This window comes from Balaenoptera borealis, assembly GCF_965194805.1.
Source record: "Balaenoptera borealis genome assembly, chromosome: 17".
Classification (NCBI taxonomy): Eukaryota; Metazoa; Chordata; class Mammalia; order Artiodactyla; family Balaenopteridae; genus Balaenoptera; species Balaenoptera borealis.
The window spans coordinates 55,098,966-55,117,999 of record NC_138876.1 but is presented as its reverse complement, the minus strand read 5'-3'; the positions used below and the strand labels follow the sequence as shown (position 1 = coordinate 55,117,999).

Here is a 19,034-nt window from a genome sequence, read left to right as displayed (position 1 = left end):
TTCTGTAAAGGATGGGGCTTTGCACACTTTTTCTTTAGGCTTTCTGGGTCATAATCAGTCTCTGTGTTGCATATTCTTCTCAACAATGGGCTTCAGTACCAGATAACCCAAGCTTCTTAATTCTAATGTTTTTATTCCATCTTATTCCATTTCCCGTTTCATCTCTTTTTTTTTGTAGTAAATTATGTAATACAGGATTGTCTTATTCCAATATGTGAGAATACCAAATGGTTTTCTGAAATAACAGTAACTTTTTTCTTCTGTTTCCTATAGGCAATTACTTCGAAAGTTATGCTTTTCCTTAAAAGGTTATAAGATTTTTTCCATGGGGTTCCTTTCAATTTTTATCTCTTCTTCTCCTTGAATGAGCACTGGGTTTCTAGACTTGGTATTTGCCAACAAATAGGGCTTAGGAAGTTGCTCTTGGTTCCATTTCTTAGCTGCTTATACAGTAGATAATTCCCTTTCTACAATCTTCATTCATTAGTAAGTTGACGTACACAGCTCTCAGCCCAATTCCCAGGTTCTTTTAAGCATTTAACTAGTAAAGTTGTGTGGTACTGATGTGGTATTTTCTACCCCTCACTACCTGATTCTCTGATTTTTTGTACTTATGGAATATAAGGAAAATTACTATACTGAACGTGTTCCATGAAAACCTCTGTAATTACTCAAGCTATGATGCTTTGTGCTATTACTAGCCAAACCACCACTACCCACCAATTACTTGCCTTATACAAGACAGTGCTGGACAGCGGTAAAGGAACAGAATGGATAAAATAACTGTCCTCTGACCACCTCAGAAGAAACAGCACTTTTGTTTGCAGTAGGTGCTTAGGTAGCCAACATAGTTTAATGATAGATTTATAGAGACTGTGTGACTCAATGAGTCACAGTCAGACAATGAAAGAGAGGATATATCTTCCCTTTTTTTTTTTTTAATCCAGAAAGATACAAGGCAAAGCCTGAGTGTTCTAAGAGCTGTTATTATTTTAATTTAGTTCCATTTGCCTTATTGTTGAAATTCCTCCCTGATTTTGGCACTGTGTTTTCTCTTGTTTAGCGTCGTATGTGTATGAATTTTTGTTTTATTCTGTTTTGTAGGTATTATCTAGTGGAATATTAGAGAAAGTTATGTCTGGGGTGGCTAGCCAAATTCTATTTTAATTGGAAAGCTTTGGACACACCTCATCTTTATACTTCTTTAACCTCTCTGCTGTTGTGCCATGTTTCCCGTGTTACATATTTGTTGTTCTCTTGAAAATTCATCTTCAATCTTTTCTGATTCTTTTTTCATCTGTAACCCAAATGTTTTTTGGGGATTAGGCCCTCACCAATCTTCATATTCCCTTATGTGACTTGGTAGGGACTCTGTTTTCCTCATACCTAAGACAGGGTCTAGCATCTAGGTACCATGCTGTGAATATATATTATCTCAAAAAGTGAATCTTCTCTACTATGCTTTCAGTACCTAACCAGTAAGCTCCCAAATCTTTATCTGTTTCATAGGCCTCCTTGATTAACAAATTGTTCATCTAATCATCTACTAAAAGTTTCTTGTCTACATTGCTTATAAGTGTCTTAAGATCAACATGTCCTTAGGTTGACTTTTTCCTGCTCCCTTATTCTGTATTCTTTGTTCTAATAAATGGTGTTCCATACAGTCAGCCACCAAAGCTAGAAATTTCAGAATGATTTTTTTTGCTTCCTTTCTCTTTCTCAAACTTCATAACCAGTTGGTATTGATACCGTCTTCATTCTGCTTAAAAGGTGTTGAACTATCTCCTCTCTATCCCCAAACGGTTGCATCAGTTTAGGCCCTTATCTCTTGCTTTAGAGGATTTCTCTAATTTTACTGATCGGTAGCTTCTCTGCCCCTTCCACCATATGGTCCACAGAATAAAGTCCAATATTCTTTCATATAACATACCAAACTAGAGTTGAGAGAGTGAACAAAGGAAGACCAGTTTGGAGACGACTCTCAAAGGCAAGAGGACAAGAATTGGAGAAATGACTATAGTATAGAGGCTGATGAGTATAGGGATTTTTCTCAGTTATGGCTTGGCAATTATAGTAGGTACGCATTGGAGTGGCTGCCTAGCTCAGAAATTCCTTCATGAGGCTATGCCTTTGCTATTCGTTGTCCCCTTTTCAAACACTCGACTTCTGTTCTGTCATGAACTGCCTCTCTGCCTATAATATTGGTTAAGAGGTGAGCCCCTGACCCAGGCTGGGTAAATATATGCCTTAGCCCACATGGCCACAGTGACCACTGCATGGAGTGGGCATATGAACCAAATTGGACTAACCAGAGCCTTTCCCAGAGCTCAGTTCTAAGTTGAGCTAGAGAAAGGTAACCTTTTCTGTTTGGTTCTCACTGCTGTCAGAGATGTTTATAGCCTTCCCCATCTCCCTGGCATATGTTACAAAGAAGCCTGCCATAGGAAAAACTGAAACCAGCCTGTAGGGAATCAGAGAGAGAGAGACCTGATGGTATTCATATCCTTGGTTTCAGCTGTCCCTTGGAATAGTGCCACCCCAGCCTCTGAATTGGTTATGTGGGTCAATAAATTCTCCTTTCTTACTGAAACTAGTTAAGAGTTTTTAGTCAAAAGGCTCTAAGTAACACAGAGGTAGTATAGTACTAGGATATAGTACTTAGTGTCTGGGGAAGATACAGGGAACTCAGAGTTGACTTCCAGGTATCTGTTCAGATATTGCTTCTCTCCTGTAGCTTTATAAATACATCTGTGTCCCCTCTGCTAAATATTAAGCTCCTTGAAGACCAGACTGTATCTTATTCATCTTGCTTGCTTTTAAGCCTACATCTAACACAATGCCTGAAAAAATAAGGTGTTTTGTAGTTTTGCTGTTGAATAGTAAAGTTCACATAAGATAAAGTTTCATTAATTTATTTTTTTTCTCAATCTCAATATTTTATTTTTCAGCTTTGTTGAGGTATAATTGACAAATAAAAATTGTATATATTTAAGATGTACAATGTGATGTTTTGTTATACATTGTGAAATCATTACCACAGTCAAGCCAATTAATATATCCTTCACCTCATATAGTTGTTTTTTTGTGTGTTGAGAATACTTAATATCTACTTGCTTAGAAAACTTCAAGTATACAATGCATTACTTTTAACTTTAGTCACCATGTTGTACATTAGGTCTCTGGAACTTACTCATCTTATCACTGAAAGCTTGTACCCTTTGGCCAACATTCCCCCCACTCCTGACCCTTGGTAGCCACCATTCTACTCTCTGTTTCTATGAGTTCAACTTTTTTTTTTTAATATTTATTTATTTATTTTGGCTGCACCAGGTCTTAGTTGCGGCACACAGGATCTTTAGTTGTGGCATGCAGACTCTTAGTTGTGGCATGCTTGCAGGATCTAGTTCCCCAACCAGGGATCGAACCTGGGCCCTCTGCATTGGGAGTGTGGAGTTTTACCCACTAGACCACCAGGGAAGTCCCATGAGTTCAACGTTTTTTAGATTCTACATATAAGTGATATCACCATTTATTTCACTTAGCATAATCTCCTCCACGTTCATCCATTTTGTCACAAATGGCCAGATTTCATTCTTTATTAGGCTGACTGATGTGGCATTTATTTACTTATTTATAACCTTTTAATCCATTCATCCATTAATAGACATTTAGGTTGATTCCATATCTCGATACTGCAAATAATGCTGCAATGTAGATGGGAATGCAGGTATCTCTTTGAGATACTGGTTTCATTTCCTTTGGATATATACCCAGAATTGGGATTGCTGGATCCCACTTTTATGGTAGTTCTATTTTTAATTTTTTGAAGAACCTCCATGCTATTTTCCATAATGGCTGCACCAGTTTAAATTCTCACCAACAGTGTATAAGGCCTCCCTTTTCTCCATATCCTCACTAAGACTTGTTATATTCTGACTTTTGGATAATAGCCATCCTAACAGGTGTGAGGTGATACCTCACTGTGGTTTTGATTTGCATTTTCTTGATGAATAGTGGCATTGAACATGTTTTTATATACTTTTTGGCCATTTGCGTATTTTTGGAGAAATGTCTATTCGGGAGTTTTGCCCATTTTAGAATTGGTTTATTTGTGGTTTCTCTGCTTTTGAGTTGTATGAATTCTTTACATATTTTGGATATTATCCCATTATCATATATATGGTTTGCAAATATTTTTTCCCATTTGTCAGGTTGCCTTTTTAGTTTCTTGATTGTTTCCTTTGCTGTGCAGAAACTTTTTATTTTGATGTAGTCCTACTTGTTTATTTTTGCTTTTCTTGTTCATGCTTTTGGTGTCCCCATGGAAAAATCATTGCCAAGATCAATATCATGGAGTTTCCTTCTATGTTTTCTTCCAGGAGTTTTATGGTTTCAGGTCTTATGTCTATGTTCTTAACCCAGTTTGTGTTGATTTTTGTGTATGGTGTAAGATAAGACCCAATTTCATTTTTTTTCATGTAGATATCCAGTTTTCCCCATACCATTTATTGAAGAGACTGTCCTTTCTCCACTATGTATTCTTAGGGGCTTTGTTGAAAATTAGTTGACCATATATGTGTGTGTTTATTTCTAGATTTTCTATTCTGTTCCATTGGTCAATGTGTCTGTTTTTGTGCCAGTGCCATACTGTTTTAGTTACTACAGCTTTGTATTTTTTTTTAAATTTTTATTGGAGTATAGTTGCTTTACAAGGTTGTGTTAGTTTCTGCTGTGCAGCAAAGTCAATCAGTTATACATAGACATATACCCACTCTTTTTTAGGTTTCCTTCCCATTTAGGTCACCACAGATCATTGAGTAGAGTTCCCTGTGCTAAACAGTAGGTTCTCATTAGTTATCTATTTTATACATAGTGGTATATATATATAAATCCCAGTCTCCCAATTTGTCCCACCCCACCCCCCTTGGTAACCATAAGTTTGTTCTCTACATCTGTGACTATTTCTGCTTTGCCAATAAGTTCATCTGTACCATTTTTCTAGATTCCACATATAAACGATATTATACGATATTTGTTTTTCTCTTTCTGACTTAAGTTCACTCTGTATGACAATCTCTGGGTCTGTCCACGTTTCTGTAAATGGCACTATATCATTCCTTTTTATGGCTGAGTAATATTCCACTGTGTATATGTACCACATCTTCTTAGATAAAGTTTCATTAATTTATGTAAAATGTTTTTCCTCTTGGCCCAATGCTAGTTTCAGGGATGGGCGAAAGGCATACTGTTTTTCAACTATTTTTTATCTAAGGAGAATTTGGAACATACTTCAAATCTTCCTCTCTACTGTAACTTTTAATGTTTAGTACAGTTTTTATCCTTCTATATGTGTAATATACTTAGAGCAACATTTGATTTATGCTTTAGGCTAAAGGAAATTATTTTTAAAGAGAGAAATTCCAAACTACAACTCGAAATTATGGTTCACAGACTTCAAAATGAAATTAAAAAACTAACTATTGAATTAATTAAAGCAAGAGATCAGCAAGAGGATCACGTTAGACACTTAAGAACCCTGGAAAAAGCATTAGAAAAAAAGGAGAGGCAAAAAGGGCAACAGCACGCAGCACAGGTATTTCTCTATTTTACTCTATCAGTCCCATGAATTAACACATTCATAGCTTCTGTCCTGAAACAAATTATGTCATTATATAGTAAACATAAAAGATGTTAGGCTGAATGCAAAAATTAATTTAAATGTACCAGTAATTTAACCTATGGAATCATTTCTTCAATTAGGGCTGCCAGCATTCACAAAGCAGAGTTGGTGGAAATGCTGCAGGTTGTTAGGCTTGTGTTTAAGAGCCAGTTTTTAAATGTCTCCTTGGGGTGCTTGGAGACTTTTAATTTTCATGCCTTTTGAATGGAAATTTTCAATAAAGTCTGTGGTGAAATAAGAGTTAATGTTAATGTGTTTGATGCTTCTAAGACTACACTTTACGTGACCATAGCATTATTTAATAAATTTTGAAAGTCAACTTAGTCACTAGGTCCTGTTATTTAGAAGGCACTTGTCTTTGGGGAACTGACATTAAAATAGAAGCAGAGGAGATTATTATCTAAATACTGTAATGGTGTGTATTTTACTCAGATGCAACTTATCCAAGAGGTGGAACTCAAAGCCGCAGCTGCTGATAGAGAAATAAACTTACTTAGAACTTCTCTTCATCAAGAAAAGGAACAGGTGCAACAACTTCATGAACTTCTTGCATTGAAAGAACAAGAACACAGGTAAATAAAATATGTATATTTTAGGAAAATATGGACATTTAAAAATAGGAAAAAGTTATTTGGTTTTCCCCCCTGCCCCCGCCAAGACTAGACAGTGATTGAGCAGTGGTAAAGTCTGGCACAGTTAGCTCATGGAGAATGACATGTTTATGTATGTATGCTTTAGAATCAGTCTTAGAGTTAGAACTAGTAGCTTAAAAACAAATCAGTAACTTTACTGAGGTTGAGGTATGGCCTTATAGCAATGAAGCTCATTTTCCATTTCTCTAAGCCCAACTAAAAATTGATCATTGTAATACAGAGAAAGCTGTTTTAATTGACTTCCAAGTAACTACTTGTTAAATTATCAGTATTCTTTATCCCTTTGAAGCAGGTTTCAACAAACTTTCTCTGTGAAGGTCCAGATAGAAAATATCAATACTCTAGGCTTTTCAGGTCATGCCTAGCTCTCTCTTTGTACCACAAAAGTAACCATAGACAGCACATAAGTGAATGGGCGTGGCTGTGTTTCAGTAAAAGTTTACTTCCCCACAAGAAGGGCAGCAGGCCAGATTTGGTCCATGGGCTGTAGTTTGCCAACACCTGCTTTTTAGAGTCCACAGTAATTTAAGCACATTCAGCTAGTTATCTGCTTACTACCAGTTGAATGATTGCCATGAGTTAATTGTGTTTGTTCTCAGGCCTGTTTTGGTTTTGTCCTTGTGTAAATTAAGTTTTAATATATAAATTAAATTTTGATGCTCTGGGGAAAATCGTCATCATATGTGTGGTCAAGACAACTATAAAAGATTGGGGGGCAAATAATCACAAAAATCTAAAAATTGGCACTTAATTTTCCTTTCAGATATCTTTTAACTTGTTTTAGTTTAAAGAAACCAAAACCAGAAATAATGGGTTTTGTTTTATGAGTTTGATTTATTCAAGAAAAATAATGGAGAACTCTGAAGAATGAATTCACATTTAAATTAAAAAACTGGCCCTATATTAAAAGATTGGTGAAGTTTCACACATAACTGTTGTTTTCAATTAACCAACCACCAGGACCAGTCAGACTGTATTTATTGTATGTCAAAGACTCAACCAAAGTAGAAGATGCAGTGAGATAGAACCTGACTTCTGTGAATGCACCCAAAGAATTTTAGAAACCATAAAATGATTCTGAACTATCTCAGTGAAGTTAAGATTTGGCATACTCCTCTTATCCCTGTCACCACTGAATGCACAATCAAAACTCATATTCTTTCTGTATCTACCATCCTATCCCCAGTTTTCTGTGTTTGAAAGTGAGGAGCTGATCTTTAACAATAGGGAATATAGAACGTTTAATAACTATTTAAAGACCTTTAAAGTTTTTCTTTCCAGATAAACAGCATCCTGTGATTTTCATTTGTTTTAATTCCAGGAAAGACCTTGAAACAAGGGAGTTTTTTAGTGAAGCTGAGTTCCAGGAAGCCTTAGCTAAAGAAATTGCTAAAGAAGAGAGAAAACATGAACAAGTTATAAAAGAATACCAAGACAAAATTGATGCATTAAACCAACAGTATATGGATTTAGAAAATGAATTCCGTATTGCTTTAACTGTTGAAGCCAGAAGATTTAAAGATGTAAGAATTGGCGTCTAGCTTTTTATTGAAAACAGAATCAACAAGATATGGTTTGATAAGAGGACTACGTTTTAGAATTCTAGCTCTATTTGCATGTTGGCTATATGATCTTAACCAAATTACTTAAATTCTTAGAGCCTTATTTCTTCACCTAAATAATAGCTAATCTTCAGTGCTGTTGCCAAAGCTAAGTGAGGTTATAAATGGTCAAGTAAAGAGAGCACGAATAGGAATTAGGAACCCTGAATTCTCTATTACTATAGAGCAGGGATTGGCAAACTAAAGTCTCCGGGCTCGATAAATGAAGTTTTATTAGAACAGAGTCGTGCTCACTTGTTTACATAGTATCTGTGGCTGCTTTTATGTTATAATAGCAGGGTTGAGGACTTAAAACACAAACACATACGGCCTGGCTAGCCTGCAAAGCCAATTATCTGTGAATTTTATTCTGATTCTAAAAATGAAAGAAGTAAGCTGTTTCCAGAAACAGATATTTTCTAAATATTTGCAGAACTGCTATTTATAATGCAATTTTGAAATATAGGTTAAAGATGGTTTTGAAAATGTTGCAACTGAATTAGCAAAGAGCAAGCATGCTCTTGTTTGGGCTCAACGAAAAGAAAATGAATCTTCCTCTTTAATTAAAGATCTAACCAGTATGGTGAAGGAACAAAAAACAAAACTTGCAGAAGTTTCTAAATTGAAACAGGAAACAACGACAAATTTACAGGTAAGACATTGTAACATTATATTTCCTTTTTAATTTTTTGTGTCATTTTCTCAAGAATATTGTGATGATTTTAGGAAGTACATAATTATGAACTACATAACACTACTTATATATTCTTACGTGTGTGAAAAGTAATATAATTAGGAGATAAACCATGATTGCACAGATTGTATTGCTTACACTAAAATAGTATTTAACTAAAATAAGTGAATTAATTTTAAGAAGCATACTAAGTAAATGTACCAGTTTTACAGTGATACAGGTTGTTGAAGTTTGGGAAATACATGAATTGTTGATATATTAATTTTGTGGTAGTGGTTGTTTTTACATATACCTAACTATAATAATTTTTTAATTACTTTATTTCTGTTGTCTCAATTTTAAATATTAGTGGTATTTTGCCCAAAAGGATTCACTTTCTATAAGTAACCTTTAGACTATTGATATAAATATTCAATATTTGGTGAGAAATTTTGAGTATTACATGTGTAGTTGCTCTTTTAAGATATTAAATAAAATTCAGAGCGTTTAAAGGAGTAGGCTCTTAAAATTTGACTTTTTATTTCATGACCTACATTTATCTTTAGTTAATAAAATTTAAACATTTTCTGATGTAAAATTTAGGAACATTTACTTTGTATTTGCTTAAGTAACATTTTTTCTCATAAAATGCAAAAAGAAAATAAAGAAGCACTTAAATATAATAATTACTTTGCATTTTTTTTCAATGTGTTTTGGTGGTATACAGAATCAAATCAACACACTTGAAATTTTAATTGAAGATGACAAGCAGAAGAGTATTCAAATAGAACTTCTCAAGCATGAAAAAATGCAGCTTATTTCCGAACTAGCAGCCAAGGAATCGCTAATTTATGGTTTAAGGACAGAAAGAAAAGTATGGGGACATGAGTTGGCACAACAGGGTAAAATTCTCAATTTTCAAAGGGAAAAAATAGCCCATTCTGCTAATCCAACAAATCTGTGTATTAGAAAAGGAAGAGCTTAACTCTGCCTAGACATACCAAGAAAGAAGGTGACACTGTATATGAAAGGAGAAGTAGTCATTTGCCAGTCAAACAGGAATGAAATTATACTTAGGAATTGGGAAGTAGTTTATTACACCTGTTATGAAGTTATAGCTCTGATTTTTTTGCTGTTGGTTTTCTTCCCCACTATAATTTGGTTACGTTTCTGAACAGGTATACATTTACAATGCTACAACTGAATAAGTCATTGAAAACAATTCTTTCGTTATCTAGTGATTTTAAATTATTTGTACATATGCAGCATTCATTTTTTTTTAGCTAAAAATGTTGGTAACATTTATGTTGTTATATGTGGAGAAATGTGAAATCGTTTATGAATGAAAACCACTTTAGGTTCAGGTAAACTTACCCTCAGTCTCATTCCCTTTCCAGTCACCATAAGGCAAGAGATATATACCATTTTAAGGCATTCTTAGAGACTTTACAAATTATGAATAGTAGGTGTTGGCCTAAATGGAACATTGTTCATTTGTCCATTCCATATAGAAATCTGTAATATGATTTTGTTTGGACAGCATAACATGACCCATTAAATATTTCATGTCTGAGTTAGTTGTTCATGATTTGTGGTTTTAGGTTCTCAAATAGCCACAGTTGTTTAGAAGGCCTTTTTGTTCTTTTCCCCTTTCCTCTTCATATTGTGTGCTATTATATATTTTGTTTCTTTATTCAGCTTTTCTTTTTATTTACTATATTATACATTGTGAAATTAGATGTTCATAAAATATAAATTCTCCAAGGTCTTTTTAAGTTTTTTACTGATGATGTTTGTTTCTTAGGATCTTCTCTAGCCCAAAATCATGGGAGACAAGAGGCTCAAATTGAAAGTTTGTGTAGGGAGAATGAATCTCTGCGAAAGGCAAGTGAACGTGATAATGACACATTAAGAATTAAGTGCAAAATCATAGAAGACCAAACTGAAACCATTGGAAAATTAAAAGAAGTAAGTTTGACATTTTATTATAGGAAAAGAGCATGTGGAAAGTTTGAAAAATCTGTGGATCAAAGTATAATAATAAATATTTGTCTCAATGCATCCCAACAGTTATGGAATTTAAGACATATTATCATGTTTTTTCTTTTATGTTTGGCTCTTTGCTTTTAAAAGTTATATATGACATTTATTTATTAACTTATTAACTTGAAATTACTTTTACCTCAAGATTTTATGGAAAATGTTATTATGGCCCTTTGAAATAATTGGAAGTAGTGTCCATAAATGGTTAGGAACCACAAAAACAAATATTTTATTTAAACTTTTCATTGTTTAATATCTTCCAGTATTGCTAATTCACGTCTCGAAATTATGACAGAACCTACTATCCTATATTTTAAAGTATTTGAATAGAAAGAACGTAAAAGATTCATGCTTGTTCCCAAGGGAAACCATTTTTACCCTCTTCTTCAATATGGCCTATCTTAAGAGAGGATACTAACAGGATCACTTGTTTCAAAGTATCTTACATGAAAATTTCCAGAGAAATATTCTGAAAGTTAGCTTGAACAGTGAATCAAAGTTGAACTCCAAAATTTTCTTCTAGAGATTATCTTTAAGGTATAAAAATAGCTGAGAAAAGGGTTTTTAAGAAACTTGTAAGTGAGATTATCACCCATAAAGTTAGGAACTCATTCTTTAGAGTAATTATAACTACCTAAGATTTGATTTTTTTTTCCCCTTAGTCATTTTTAAGAAACTCCTTGAGAACTTAACTTCGTCAAGTACAGAAAATAAAGAAACATATTTATCACCATGTTGCTATATCCATAGCTAGATTTAGACTGTGAATGCTAGAACTGTATTACCCTAAACAATTATATTGGTTTTTTGGTTTTGCATGAAACCAGAATTTCAATTATATCTGTCATACATGCCAAGCTACACTAAAAATTATTTAAATATTTTAGCAGTGAGTATTTTTTCTTGTTTAAAAATCTATGCTTGGTATAATACTTGTGGTTGACATAACTACTTCCACAGTAAGACTACTGCTTATTAATCTCTGAGCAGAGTTTTGGGAGGAAATGACTAGTAATGAATAACATAGCGGAGCCAAAAAACAGATGACTTTTAGTTTTAGATTTTTGGTTAAAAAAATAAGTTTTCAGATTTTCAACTCATCATTTTTCTTTTCACAACGTAGTACACTTACTTTAAAGAACACTGTATCAGCCTCAAAGATATGAGCATTAATGGTGCATTCCATCTAATCACAGAACATACAGAGATAGCTAGGCATAATTTCTTTTAGCAGTAAATTCATCATAGCTAATAACTTAAAGGGATAGTGACCTAATCTGCAAAATTTGGATTTCGATGTTTTCAATTAAGTAGATCCTGTAATTAGCTTCTGACTATGGAAATCAGAAACAAATCTTTTGAGATTTGGTTTCCTCCTATGTCTTATTTTGGTACTTTTAAGTATGGATCACAAAATTCTCCGATGCTACAATGTTATTCTTTTTATTAATGGGGTTTTTCATAAGAATCTTCTATAGCTTTTGTGGATTCCTAATATAATATGTGTCAAGACTGCTCTCCTCTAAGTACTTACTTAAGTATTACTCTTAAGTACGAGAGTTGTGTGGAGAAAATAAACAATTCATGCCTTTTATGCAAATGTTGGTCAAGACTAGAAGACTACCTGATATCTTTGCTTAGAATTTTTAGATATATAACACACTGAGGAATTGAACCACATTTTTTAAAATACTGATGAATTCATGCCTAAATTAGCCTTGTTCAGTATTTGTTTGTTTGCCTGCATCTTCTTCCCAAAAGGGAAAAAAAGGCAAGGTGGGGCAGGGGAAACAGGGTAAAAACAAAAACTACCAATTTCATCTTTTCACACTTTTGGAGACTGATATCAGTAGTTGGTGTTATAGCAGGGCTGTTCCAGCCGTTCAGGCATACCCCCTTAAAGCAAACATGTTCACTGAAGTAAGTAACCCATATAATGCCTAATACCTGCAAACACTTAACAGTGCCTAAGGTGGTCTTGAGCTTTCATTATCCTCTGATTTGTAATATGCAAATAGAGGATAAAGTATGACTCACAATATAGAAGATATAATAAAAGGAAGTTTTGGAGGATGTAGAGCCTATTTTCATGTGACATTGTAATAGTGATGAAATCATACTTTATTTTAAAGTATTTGCTCACCCTAATGCAGAAGACACTTGTTAGCATAGTAGAAATAGCATTTTAATTTGTGTCATACATGTACAGTGAACATGTCTCTGCTGTATTCCATGTTAATTGAAATTTTCATTGCACAGTTTTCTTTTCCTTCTCTTCTGCTCCCTCTGTGTGGTTGGTAGTTACTAACTTAATGAAATAAAAAGTGTAAATAGTTCATCTTTCTTAGTGGCAGTTAAATCAAAGTAGTAGTGCTATTCCTTACTGATTGTGATTTTTAAAATGTTCTGTAAATCTTTTCTAAAACATTCTTTGAATGTTCAATTTATTTTTTAATCTGTAGTTTTTATAATAATTTTAAACCATATTGAATTAATTAGGAAATGAGATATTCAAGATTAATAAAAATAATTATTTTTTTAAATAATGATTTTTTTTTCTGTAAAAATGAAGTGTTTACAGGAAAGGGAGGAACAAATCAAAATATTACACGAAAAGATCACTGAAATACAAAAATGTACCCAAGAACAACTTGATGAAAAATCTTCACAACTGGATGAAATAATTGAGAAATTAGAAAGACACAATGAAAGAAAAGAAAAACTAAAACAGCAGTTGAAAGTAAAGGAATTAGAACTCGAAGAAATTAGAAAAGCTTACAGGTATTATACGAATTTCCTGTTGAGAAATAACATGTGGCTTAATAATTTCATATAACCAATTTTATTTTTTTAATTATTTCTTCTCATATTAGTACACTTAATCAGAAGTGGCATGATAAAGGAGAGCTTCTGTGTCATCTTGAAATGCAAGTAAAAGAAGTGAAAGAAAACTTTGAAAACAAAGAAAGGAAACTTAAAGCAGAAAGAGACAAAAGTATTGAACTGCAAAAGTAAGGATTAAGTCCTAAAGTATGTGGGATATCTTTAAACATAAAACTGAATTGGGATGGGTGGGTTGTGTAGAACGGCGGGGGGATGGGGGTGAGGAGGGTAAAAACATGTTGGACATAGGTATTTGCCAAGTACTTTATTTCCATTCCATCTATAAAATGAAGATTATAATAGTTCCTACCTTAATGTTTGATGTGAGGTTTAAACTTTATGTATATGTATATTTATATCTATATGGTTTGTATGGATTATTTAGCATTTAAATAGTACCTGACACATAGTAATTGCTGTATAAATATTTCATTTTTATTACTGTGATTATTGTTTTCAAACTCTGTTTGAATGAAAGCAGCAAGTGATATTTTTGGCTGTTGTATGTGGAGTTTAGAGGAGGAAATCACTGACTACCAGGGACAGTGAGCTCCTGAAGAAGCTAAAACAGATTTAGGTAGCAGTTGGCCTGCACCAGCTGAGGATAAGAGTTGATTTTAAAGAAGGGGAAGAAAATGTATACATATATGCCATTGTTTTATGGATTTTATAAAATACTCTAGAGGAAATGAGGGTTTTACCTTGTAAGCTGTATAACTAGACTTGTTAAAATAATTTACAAAGTTGACTGCCTTAAAAATTACATAGCATGGTTTAGTGACCAGTGCTCATATCAAGATACAGAATGGCATAGATAACATGGCATATAGGTAGCCCAAAAATCTCATATAGAGGTAGGTTCCCATTATATCAAGTCTAATAGAACCTGGAAATTTGATTTCTCATATTTTAATTCTTTATAAATGAAAAGGTGTTATTATACTCCCCAGAAAGTTTTGATTGATAATACAGTCATTTGTTTATTTGCTAATGGACCCTGTTCCACTTCGCTTTACAACCAAGCACTAATACAGAGACCTTGACTTGGAACCTATTACAGTTTTCTCTCCTGCTGGTCACAGCTTTGCAATTTGGAGTCCTTTCGATCCTAAAAGAAACAATCATTTCATATAACTAGCAGTTCCTAAACTTAATAAAAATCATAAAGCCTGACAGTTTTTAGAATCTCTTATATTGCATTGTTTATCATGTCTTTAAGAGCAAAACAATAAAGGCCTGATTTTATACATTAATGCTTTTATGACTAAGATTGATATATGATTTTTAATTTAATGGAATTTTAATAAAATAAATAAATTATTATTCATAAGAATAGATTTTATTTGCATAGTTTCTTATAATGTATAAATTGATTTTTTTCTTATATCTTATTTTGAACCCAGCAATAATTCTGTGAGGTTGGCTGAACAGGCAGGATTATTGTGTTTTATAGTTGACAAACTTTAAACACAGAGTTTGTGACTCACCCTTAGTCTCATAGCTACCAACTGTTGCAACTGGGAATAAAAAAAAATGCTTTTGATTCATGGTCCTGATGCTGAAAACTCAGCCTCTGTACACTGGTGGAGAATCAAGTCTCAGAGACAGAGTTTCGGGTGAAATAGAGAAGAATAGCTTTATTGCTTTGCTGGGCAAAGGGGGACACAACAGGCTCGTGCCTCAAAAAACTGTGTCCCAACCTGGGAAGTGAGGAGTTTTATAGCAATGGTTCAAGGGCAGAGTGGCTAATAAGGATCCAGGTGTGTGCAGTGCCTGCACTCCTTTAATCTGGCCTCAGGTGGTCTTCTCCCTAATCTCTGTGTCCCCTCCCTTCCCTCATTAGCAACTGTTTGAATCTGCCCTTTGGAACTCAGGGAAGGTCATGGAGGCTGGAGTCTATTCCCTACAAACAAGAAATGGGGACACAGAAAGGCTTCCATGCCCAGGAGCCCCACAGGGTCCTGCTCGGTTTCAGTCCCAATGTTCAATCCGGTATTACAATGGGCTATGCCAAAATCAGGAAGTTTGTTCATTATGGACTTAACATTTTTAACAAAATTATTCATACTTAATAAAAGGAATGGGTATTTGGCCTATAAGAAACTTTTAGCACTAAAATTTTGTGAATACTGTTTATAATTTGTTTATTAACATAGGGTTTTATCCATTAAGCATTAACATAGGGAAGTCAGACATATATGCTTACAAACTTGAACCTTCCTATAGTATAGATACCTCAAATTATTATCACACTGCTAATACGTGGAGGAAAAAAAGATTGATAGTAGCATCTATGAAGGTGCTTATAAACCATATTCTTAGACTCAAAATAAATGAGAACCAATGTACTCTAACTTTCAGAGGGTAATAGTGTAACAAACTTCCATTGATATTACCCTACTCTATTCTGTTACTAAGATTCTGTTGGATAGTGAACTACTTATATCTTTAGTTACTGAAGATAGCCCTTTGCTATTTAATGGAGTTATGCTTCCATTAAAATATGAATGTAAGAGCTTCCATCTAAAAAGACAAAAAACAGCCTAATTTTTATATGTACAGGTAGATATGTGGGTTTGTTTTGTTTTTAAGGGATGCAATAGAAAAGCTTCATAGTATGGATGATGCCTTTAAAAAACAAGTTGATGCAATTGTTGAAGCTCATCAAGCTGAAATAATACAGCTGGCAAGTGAAAAGCAGAAATGTATTGATTCTGCAAATTTAAAGGTACTGTAAGTAAAATTCACTTTGATAATCAGTATTAAATTATTATAGCTAAGTAAATTGGATCTTTGACAATGATAAAAGAGAAAAGGAAGCATGATTTAATAACCAAATAGATATGAAGAAAATTGCCAGTACAATCATGAAGCCAGACCAAAATGTCGGTAATACTTAGATTAGTTGTAGAATATAATCTTAATGAAACCAAGATTATAAGTTTGATTCTGATGTGCACCTGCTCCATGAACTCTGGATAAAAATTTCTATATCCCTAGCCAATTTCAGCTGGAAGCCCCTTTGGTTACACATAGGCAAGATGAGAATGTGAATGTATTAAATACAGTCCATCACTACCTAGGACAAGTTCTCAAGGAGTGTTTTATTATCAATTAGGGTTCAAAACTGTCGATTTTCTCATTTTAATATCATCGACAAAGGAATGGATTAGGATGATAATAAATCAGAGGCAAACATCAGAATTACCTGCAGAGCTTTTTAATAATACATATGCATGTGCTTCCCCCTCAGACTTTCATTCACTAAGACTGGGATCAGACCCAGGTATTTTCCTCAACAGGTGATTCCCATATGACCCCTCTGTTAAGATCCACTAGATGAGCAGACAGTTATGAATTTCCATTTTTCCCTGATTTTGAAGTAATAATAAGAAACAGATATCTTTAAGACTGGAGATTTAGAAATCAGCAACTGGAAAAGGAAAAGAGTTAATAGAAAAAGTAATACTTCATATATTATAATCAAGGTTGTATAATTAAATGACATTACCATCAGGAGTCTATGTAACCAGAAAGAGGGATTTAGGTCTTTGGAAATAATCACAATGAATAAGGAAATACAACTTGTTCAAAATTTAGTTCTTTATTTCATTTCAAGCCAACAGATGTTTCAGATATCTTATTTAAAATCTACTGATTGTTGAAGAAGAGTACATTAGGTATTACTAAATAAAGTATAAAAGTAGGCCTTTAGCTAAAAGGAAAATACTGTGTTTGATTATGGACATCTTGCCAATATGATGTAATATCAAAGGGAGGTGTTTGTTACAGAATAGAAAAATTTCACCAAAGCTTAAATGTGGTAATCATGAAAAAAAATTTTAAGGCATCACATAGAGCTCATCATTTAAATTAGGAAAAATGTTAGTTTTCAAAGGGAAAAAAATTAGGAAGTCTGTATTAGAGATTAGGAAGAGGGAAGTAAACAGAAAGGGATGGTTATATTGGTAGTACTCTCAGGAATGTTGTATGTTAGGAGAGAGAGTTTCAAGCAGAAATTAATAGTATCAAATACATTGAATCCTAGGAGAATGTAGGTTAACAATAAATCGTAAGATGATCTCTCAAAAAGATGGTAATTTATAACCACCACCAGCAATTTTAGAAATGCAGTGTTTAAATTAAAGAGTTTCTTTGGGAACGGAGGTTGTTTCAGTTTTTAAAATCTGTAAGGGTAAGTCAAATTCATGATTCAGCATTCATAATCAGCACAGGACAGTGGAAAGATTAAGTCAGAAGACTGGGTATCATCCAAATATGCTACTGAGAAGCTACACAACTTGAACAAGTTTTCTAAATTATAAAATAGAGTTAAAATAAATTACCATGTGTTCATCACAAGAACCTATGAGAAATAAATGGATAATACACATGTAAGTACTTTGTATACAGTATAACATTTTCCCTATTAGTATTTGAACAAGTTAACATTTTATTAACCTCTGTGCTTTAAATGAACATCACAAAATACAAAATGTATAAGAATAAATTTTTTACTTTTTGCATTTTTTAAAATACATTTTCATTAAGAAATGTAAATGTTATAAAATTTATATGTTGATTTAGGTTCATCGAGTTGAAGAAGAAATGCGTGGACTTCTGGAAGAAACATGCAAGAACAAAAAAGCAATGGAAATAAAAATTAAGCAACTTGCTTTTGCTCTAAATCAAATTCAGCAAGAAATGTGATGGTTCTGAGAATGGATTGAATTGAAATGAACCAGCAGACCTATTGTAAAAATGATTAAATATTGTGATAGTAGTAACTGCTATGACTTTGAAATGTCTCTTTCTACACATTTCATCCTGATTATATTTTAAAAGGCTTGATCAAGTATTTATTAATTGTATATGTAGGTTTTTTATAATAAATTGTTGACAATTATGTGTATTAGAAAGACCTATCAAAATAACTAGACTTAAAACACTTTTTCTTGTTTCTGTGCTATACATTGTTTGGTGATTACACATTTGCCTACAAATATGTTAATGAAAATTAAGATTAGTATTTTGACTATATGAGGGAAAGTATTTTAATCTTGTTGTTAACCTTACTGTGTTGATGAAGAACTAATTATATTTATTGGTTGTCCTTTAGTTGACATAGTGCCATTCTTTTAAAATGCTCATAAATGTAGCTAAAAAATATTTTAAATCTGTATAAGGGATGCGGTATATTTAAGAATGCATATGTATGCATCTCCACATCACTCATAATGACCCCTTTTTATATAATGCACATGACTTTTTCATTAAAGATTGCATTTAAGGTTTTATAAACATTGTCTCAAGAGGAACACTACTGTTCCACTGTCATTCTTTCATTTTCCCTTTTTAGTTACTATTTATGAAGAGAATTCTTATTTTGTAACTGGAAACAGTTTTCTTCCATTTCATATCAGTTCACTTATTACTATTTTACTTTTGTCATCTCTTATGTTCCTCTGTATGCAGAACAAAGATCTAAATGCTATTCTCCT

General features: G+C 33.2%; 1 protein-coding gene across 6 annotated transcripts in view; it reads left to right on the top strand.

The window, feature by feature from the left end:
• The window catches only part of LRRCC1 (leucine rich repeat and coiled-coil centrosomal protein 1), a 36,027-nt gene extending 17,193 nt beyond the window's left edge, over nt 1–18,834 (top strand). For all 6 annotated transcript variants that reach the window (XM_082364158.1, XM_082364159.1, XM_082364160.1 and 3 more), the window contains 10 exons: nt 5,389–5,593; nt 6,113–6,252; nt 7,655–7,856; nt 8,401–8,586; nt 9,335–9,509; nt 10,412–10,575; nt 13,223–13,431; nt 13,524–13,661; nt 16,126–16,261; nt 18,121–18,834. In XM_082364158.1, coding sequence (XP_082220284.1) covers nt 5,389–5,593; nt 6,113–6,252; nt 7,655–7,856; nt 8,401–8,586; nt 9,335–9,509; nt 10,412–10,575; nt 13,223–13,431; nt 13,524–13,661; nt 16,126–16,261; nt 18,121–18,243 — 1,678 coding nt within the window. In that variant the 3' untranslated portion in view covers nt 18,244–18,834. The remainder of the gene's footprint in view (nt 1–5,388; nt 5,594–6,112; nt 6,253–7,654; nt 7,857–8,400; nt 8,587–9,334; nt 9,510–10,411; nt 10,576–13,222; nt 13,432–13,523; nt 13,662–16,125; nt 16,262–18,120) is intronic.
• The last annotated feature ends 200 nt before the right edge of the window (nt 18,835–19,034 follow it).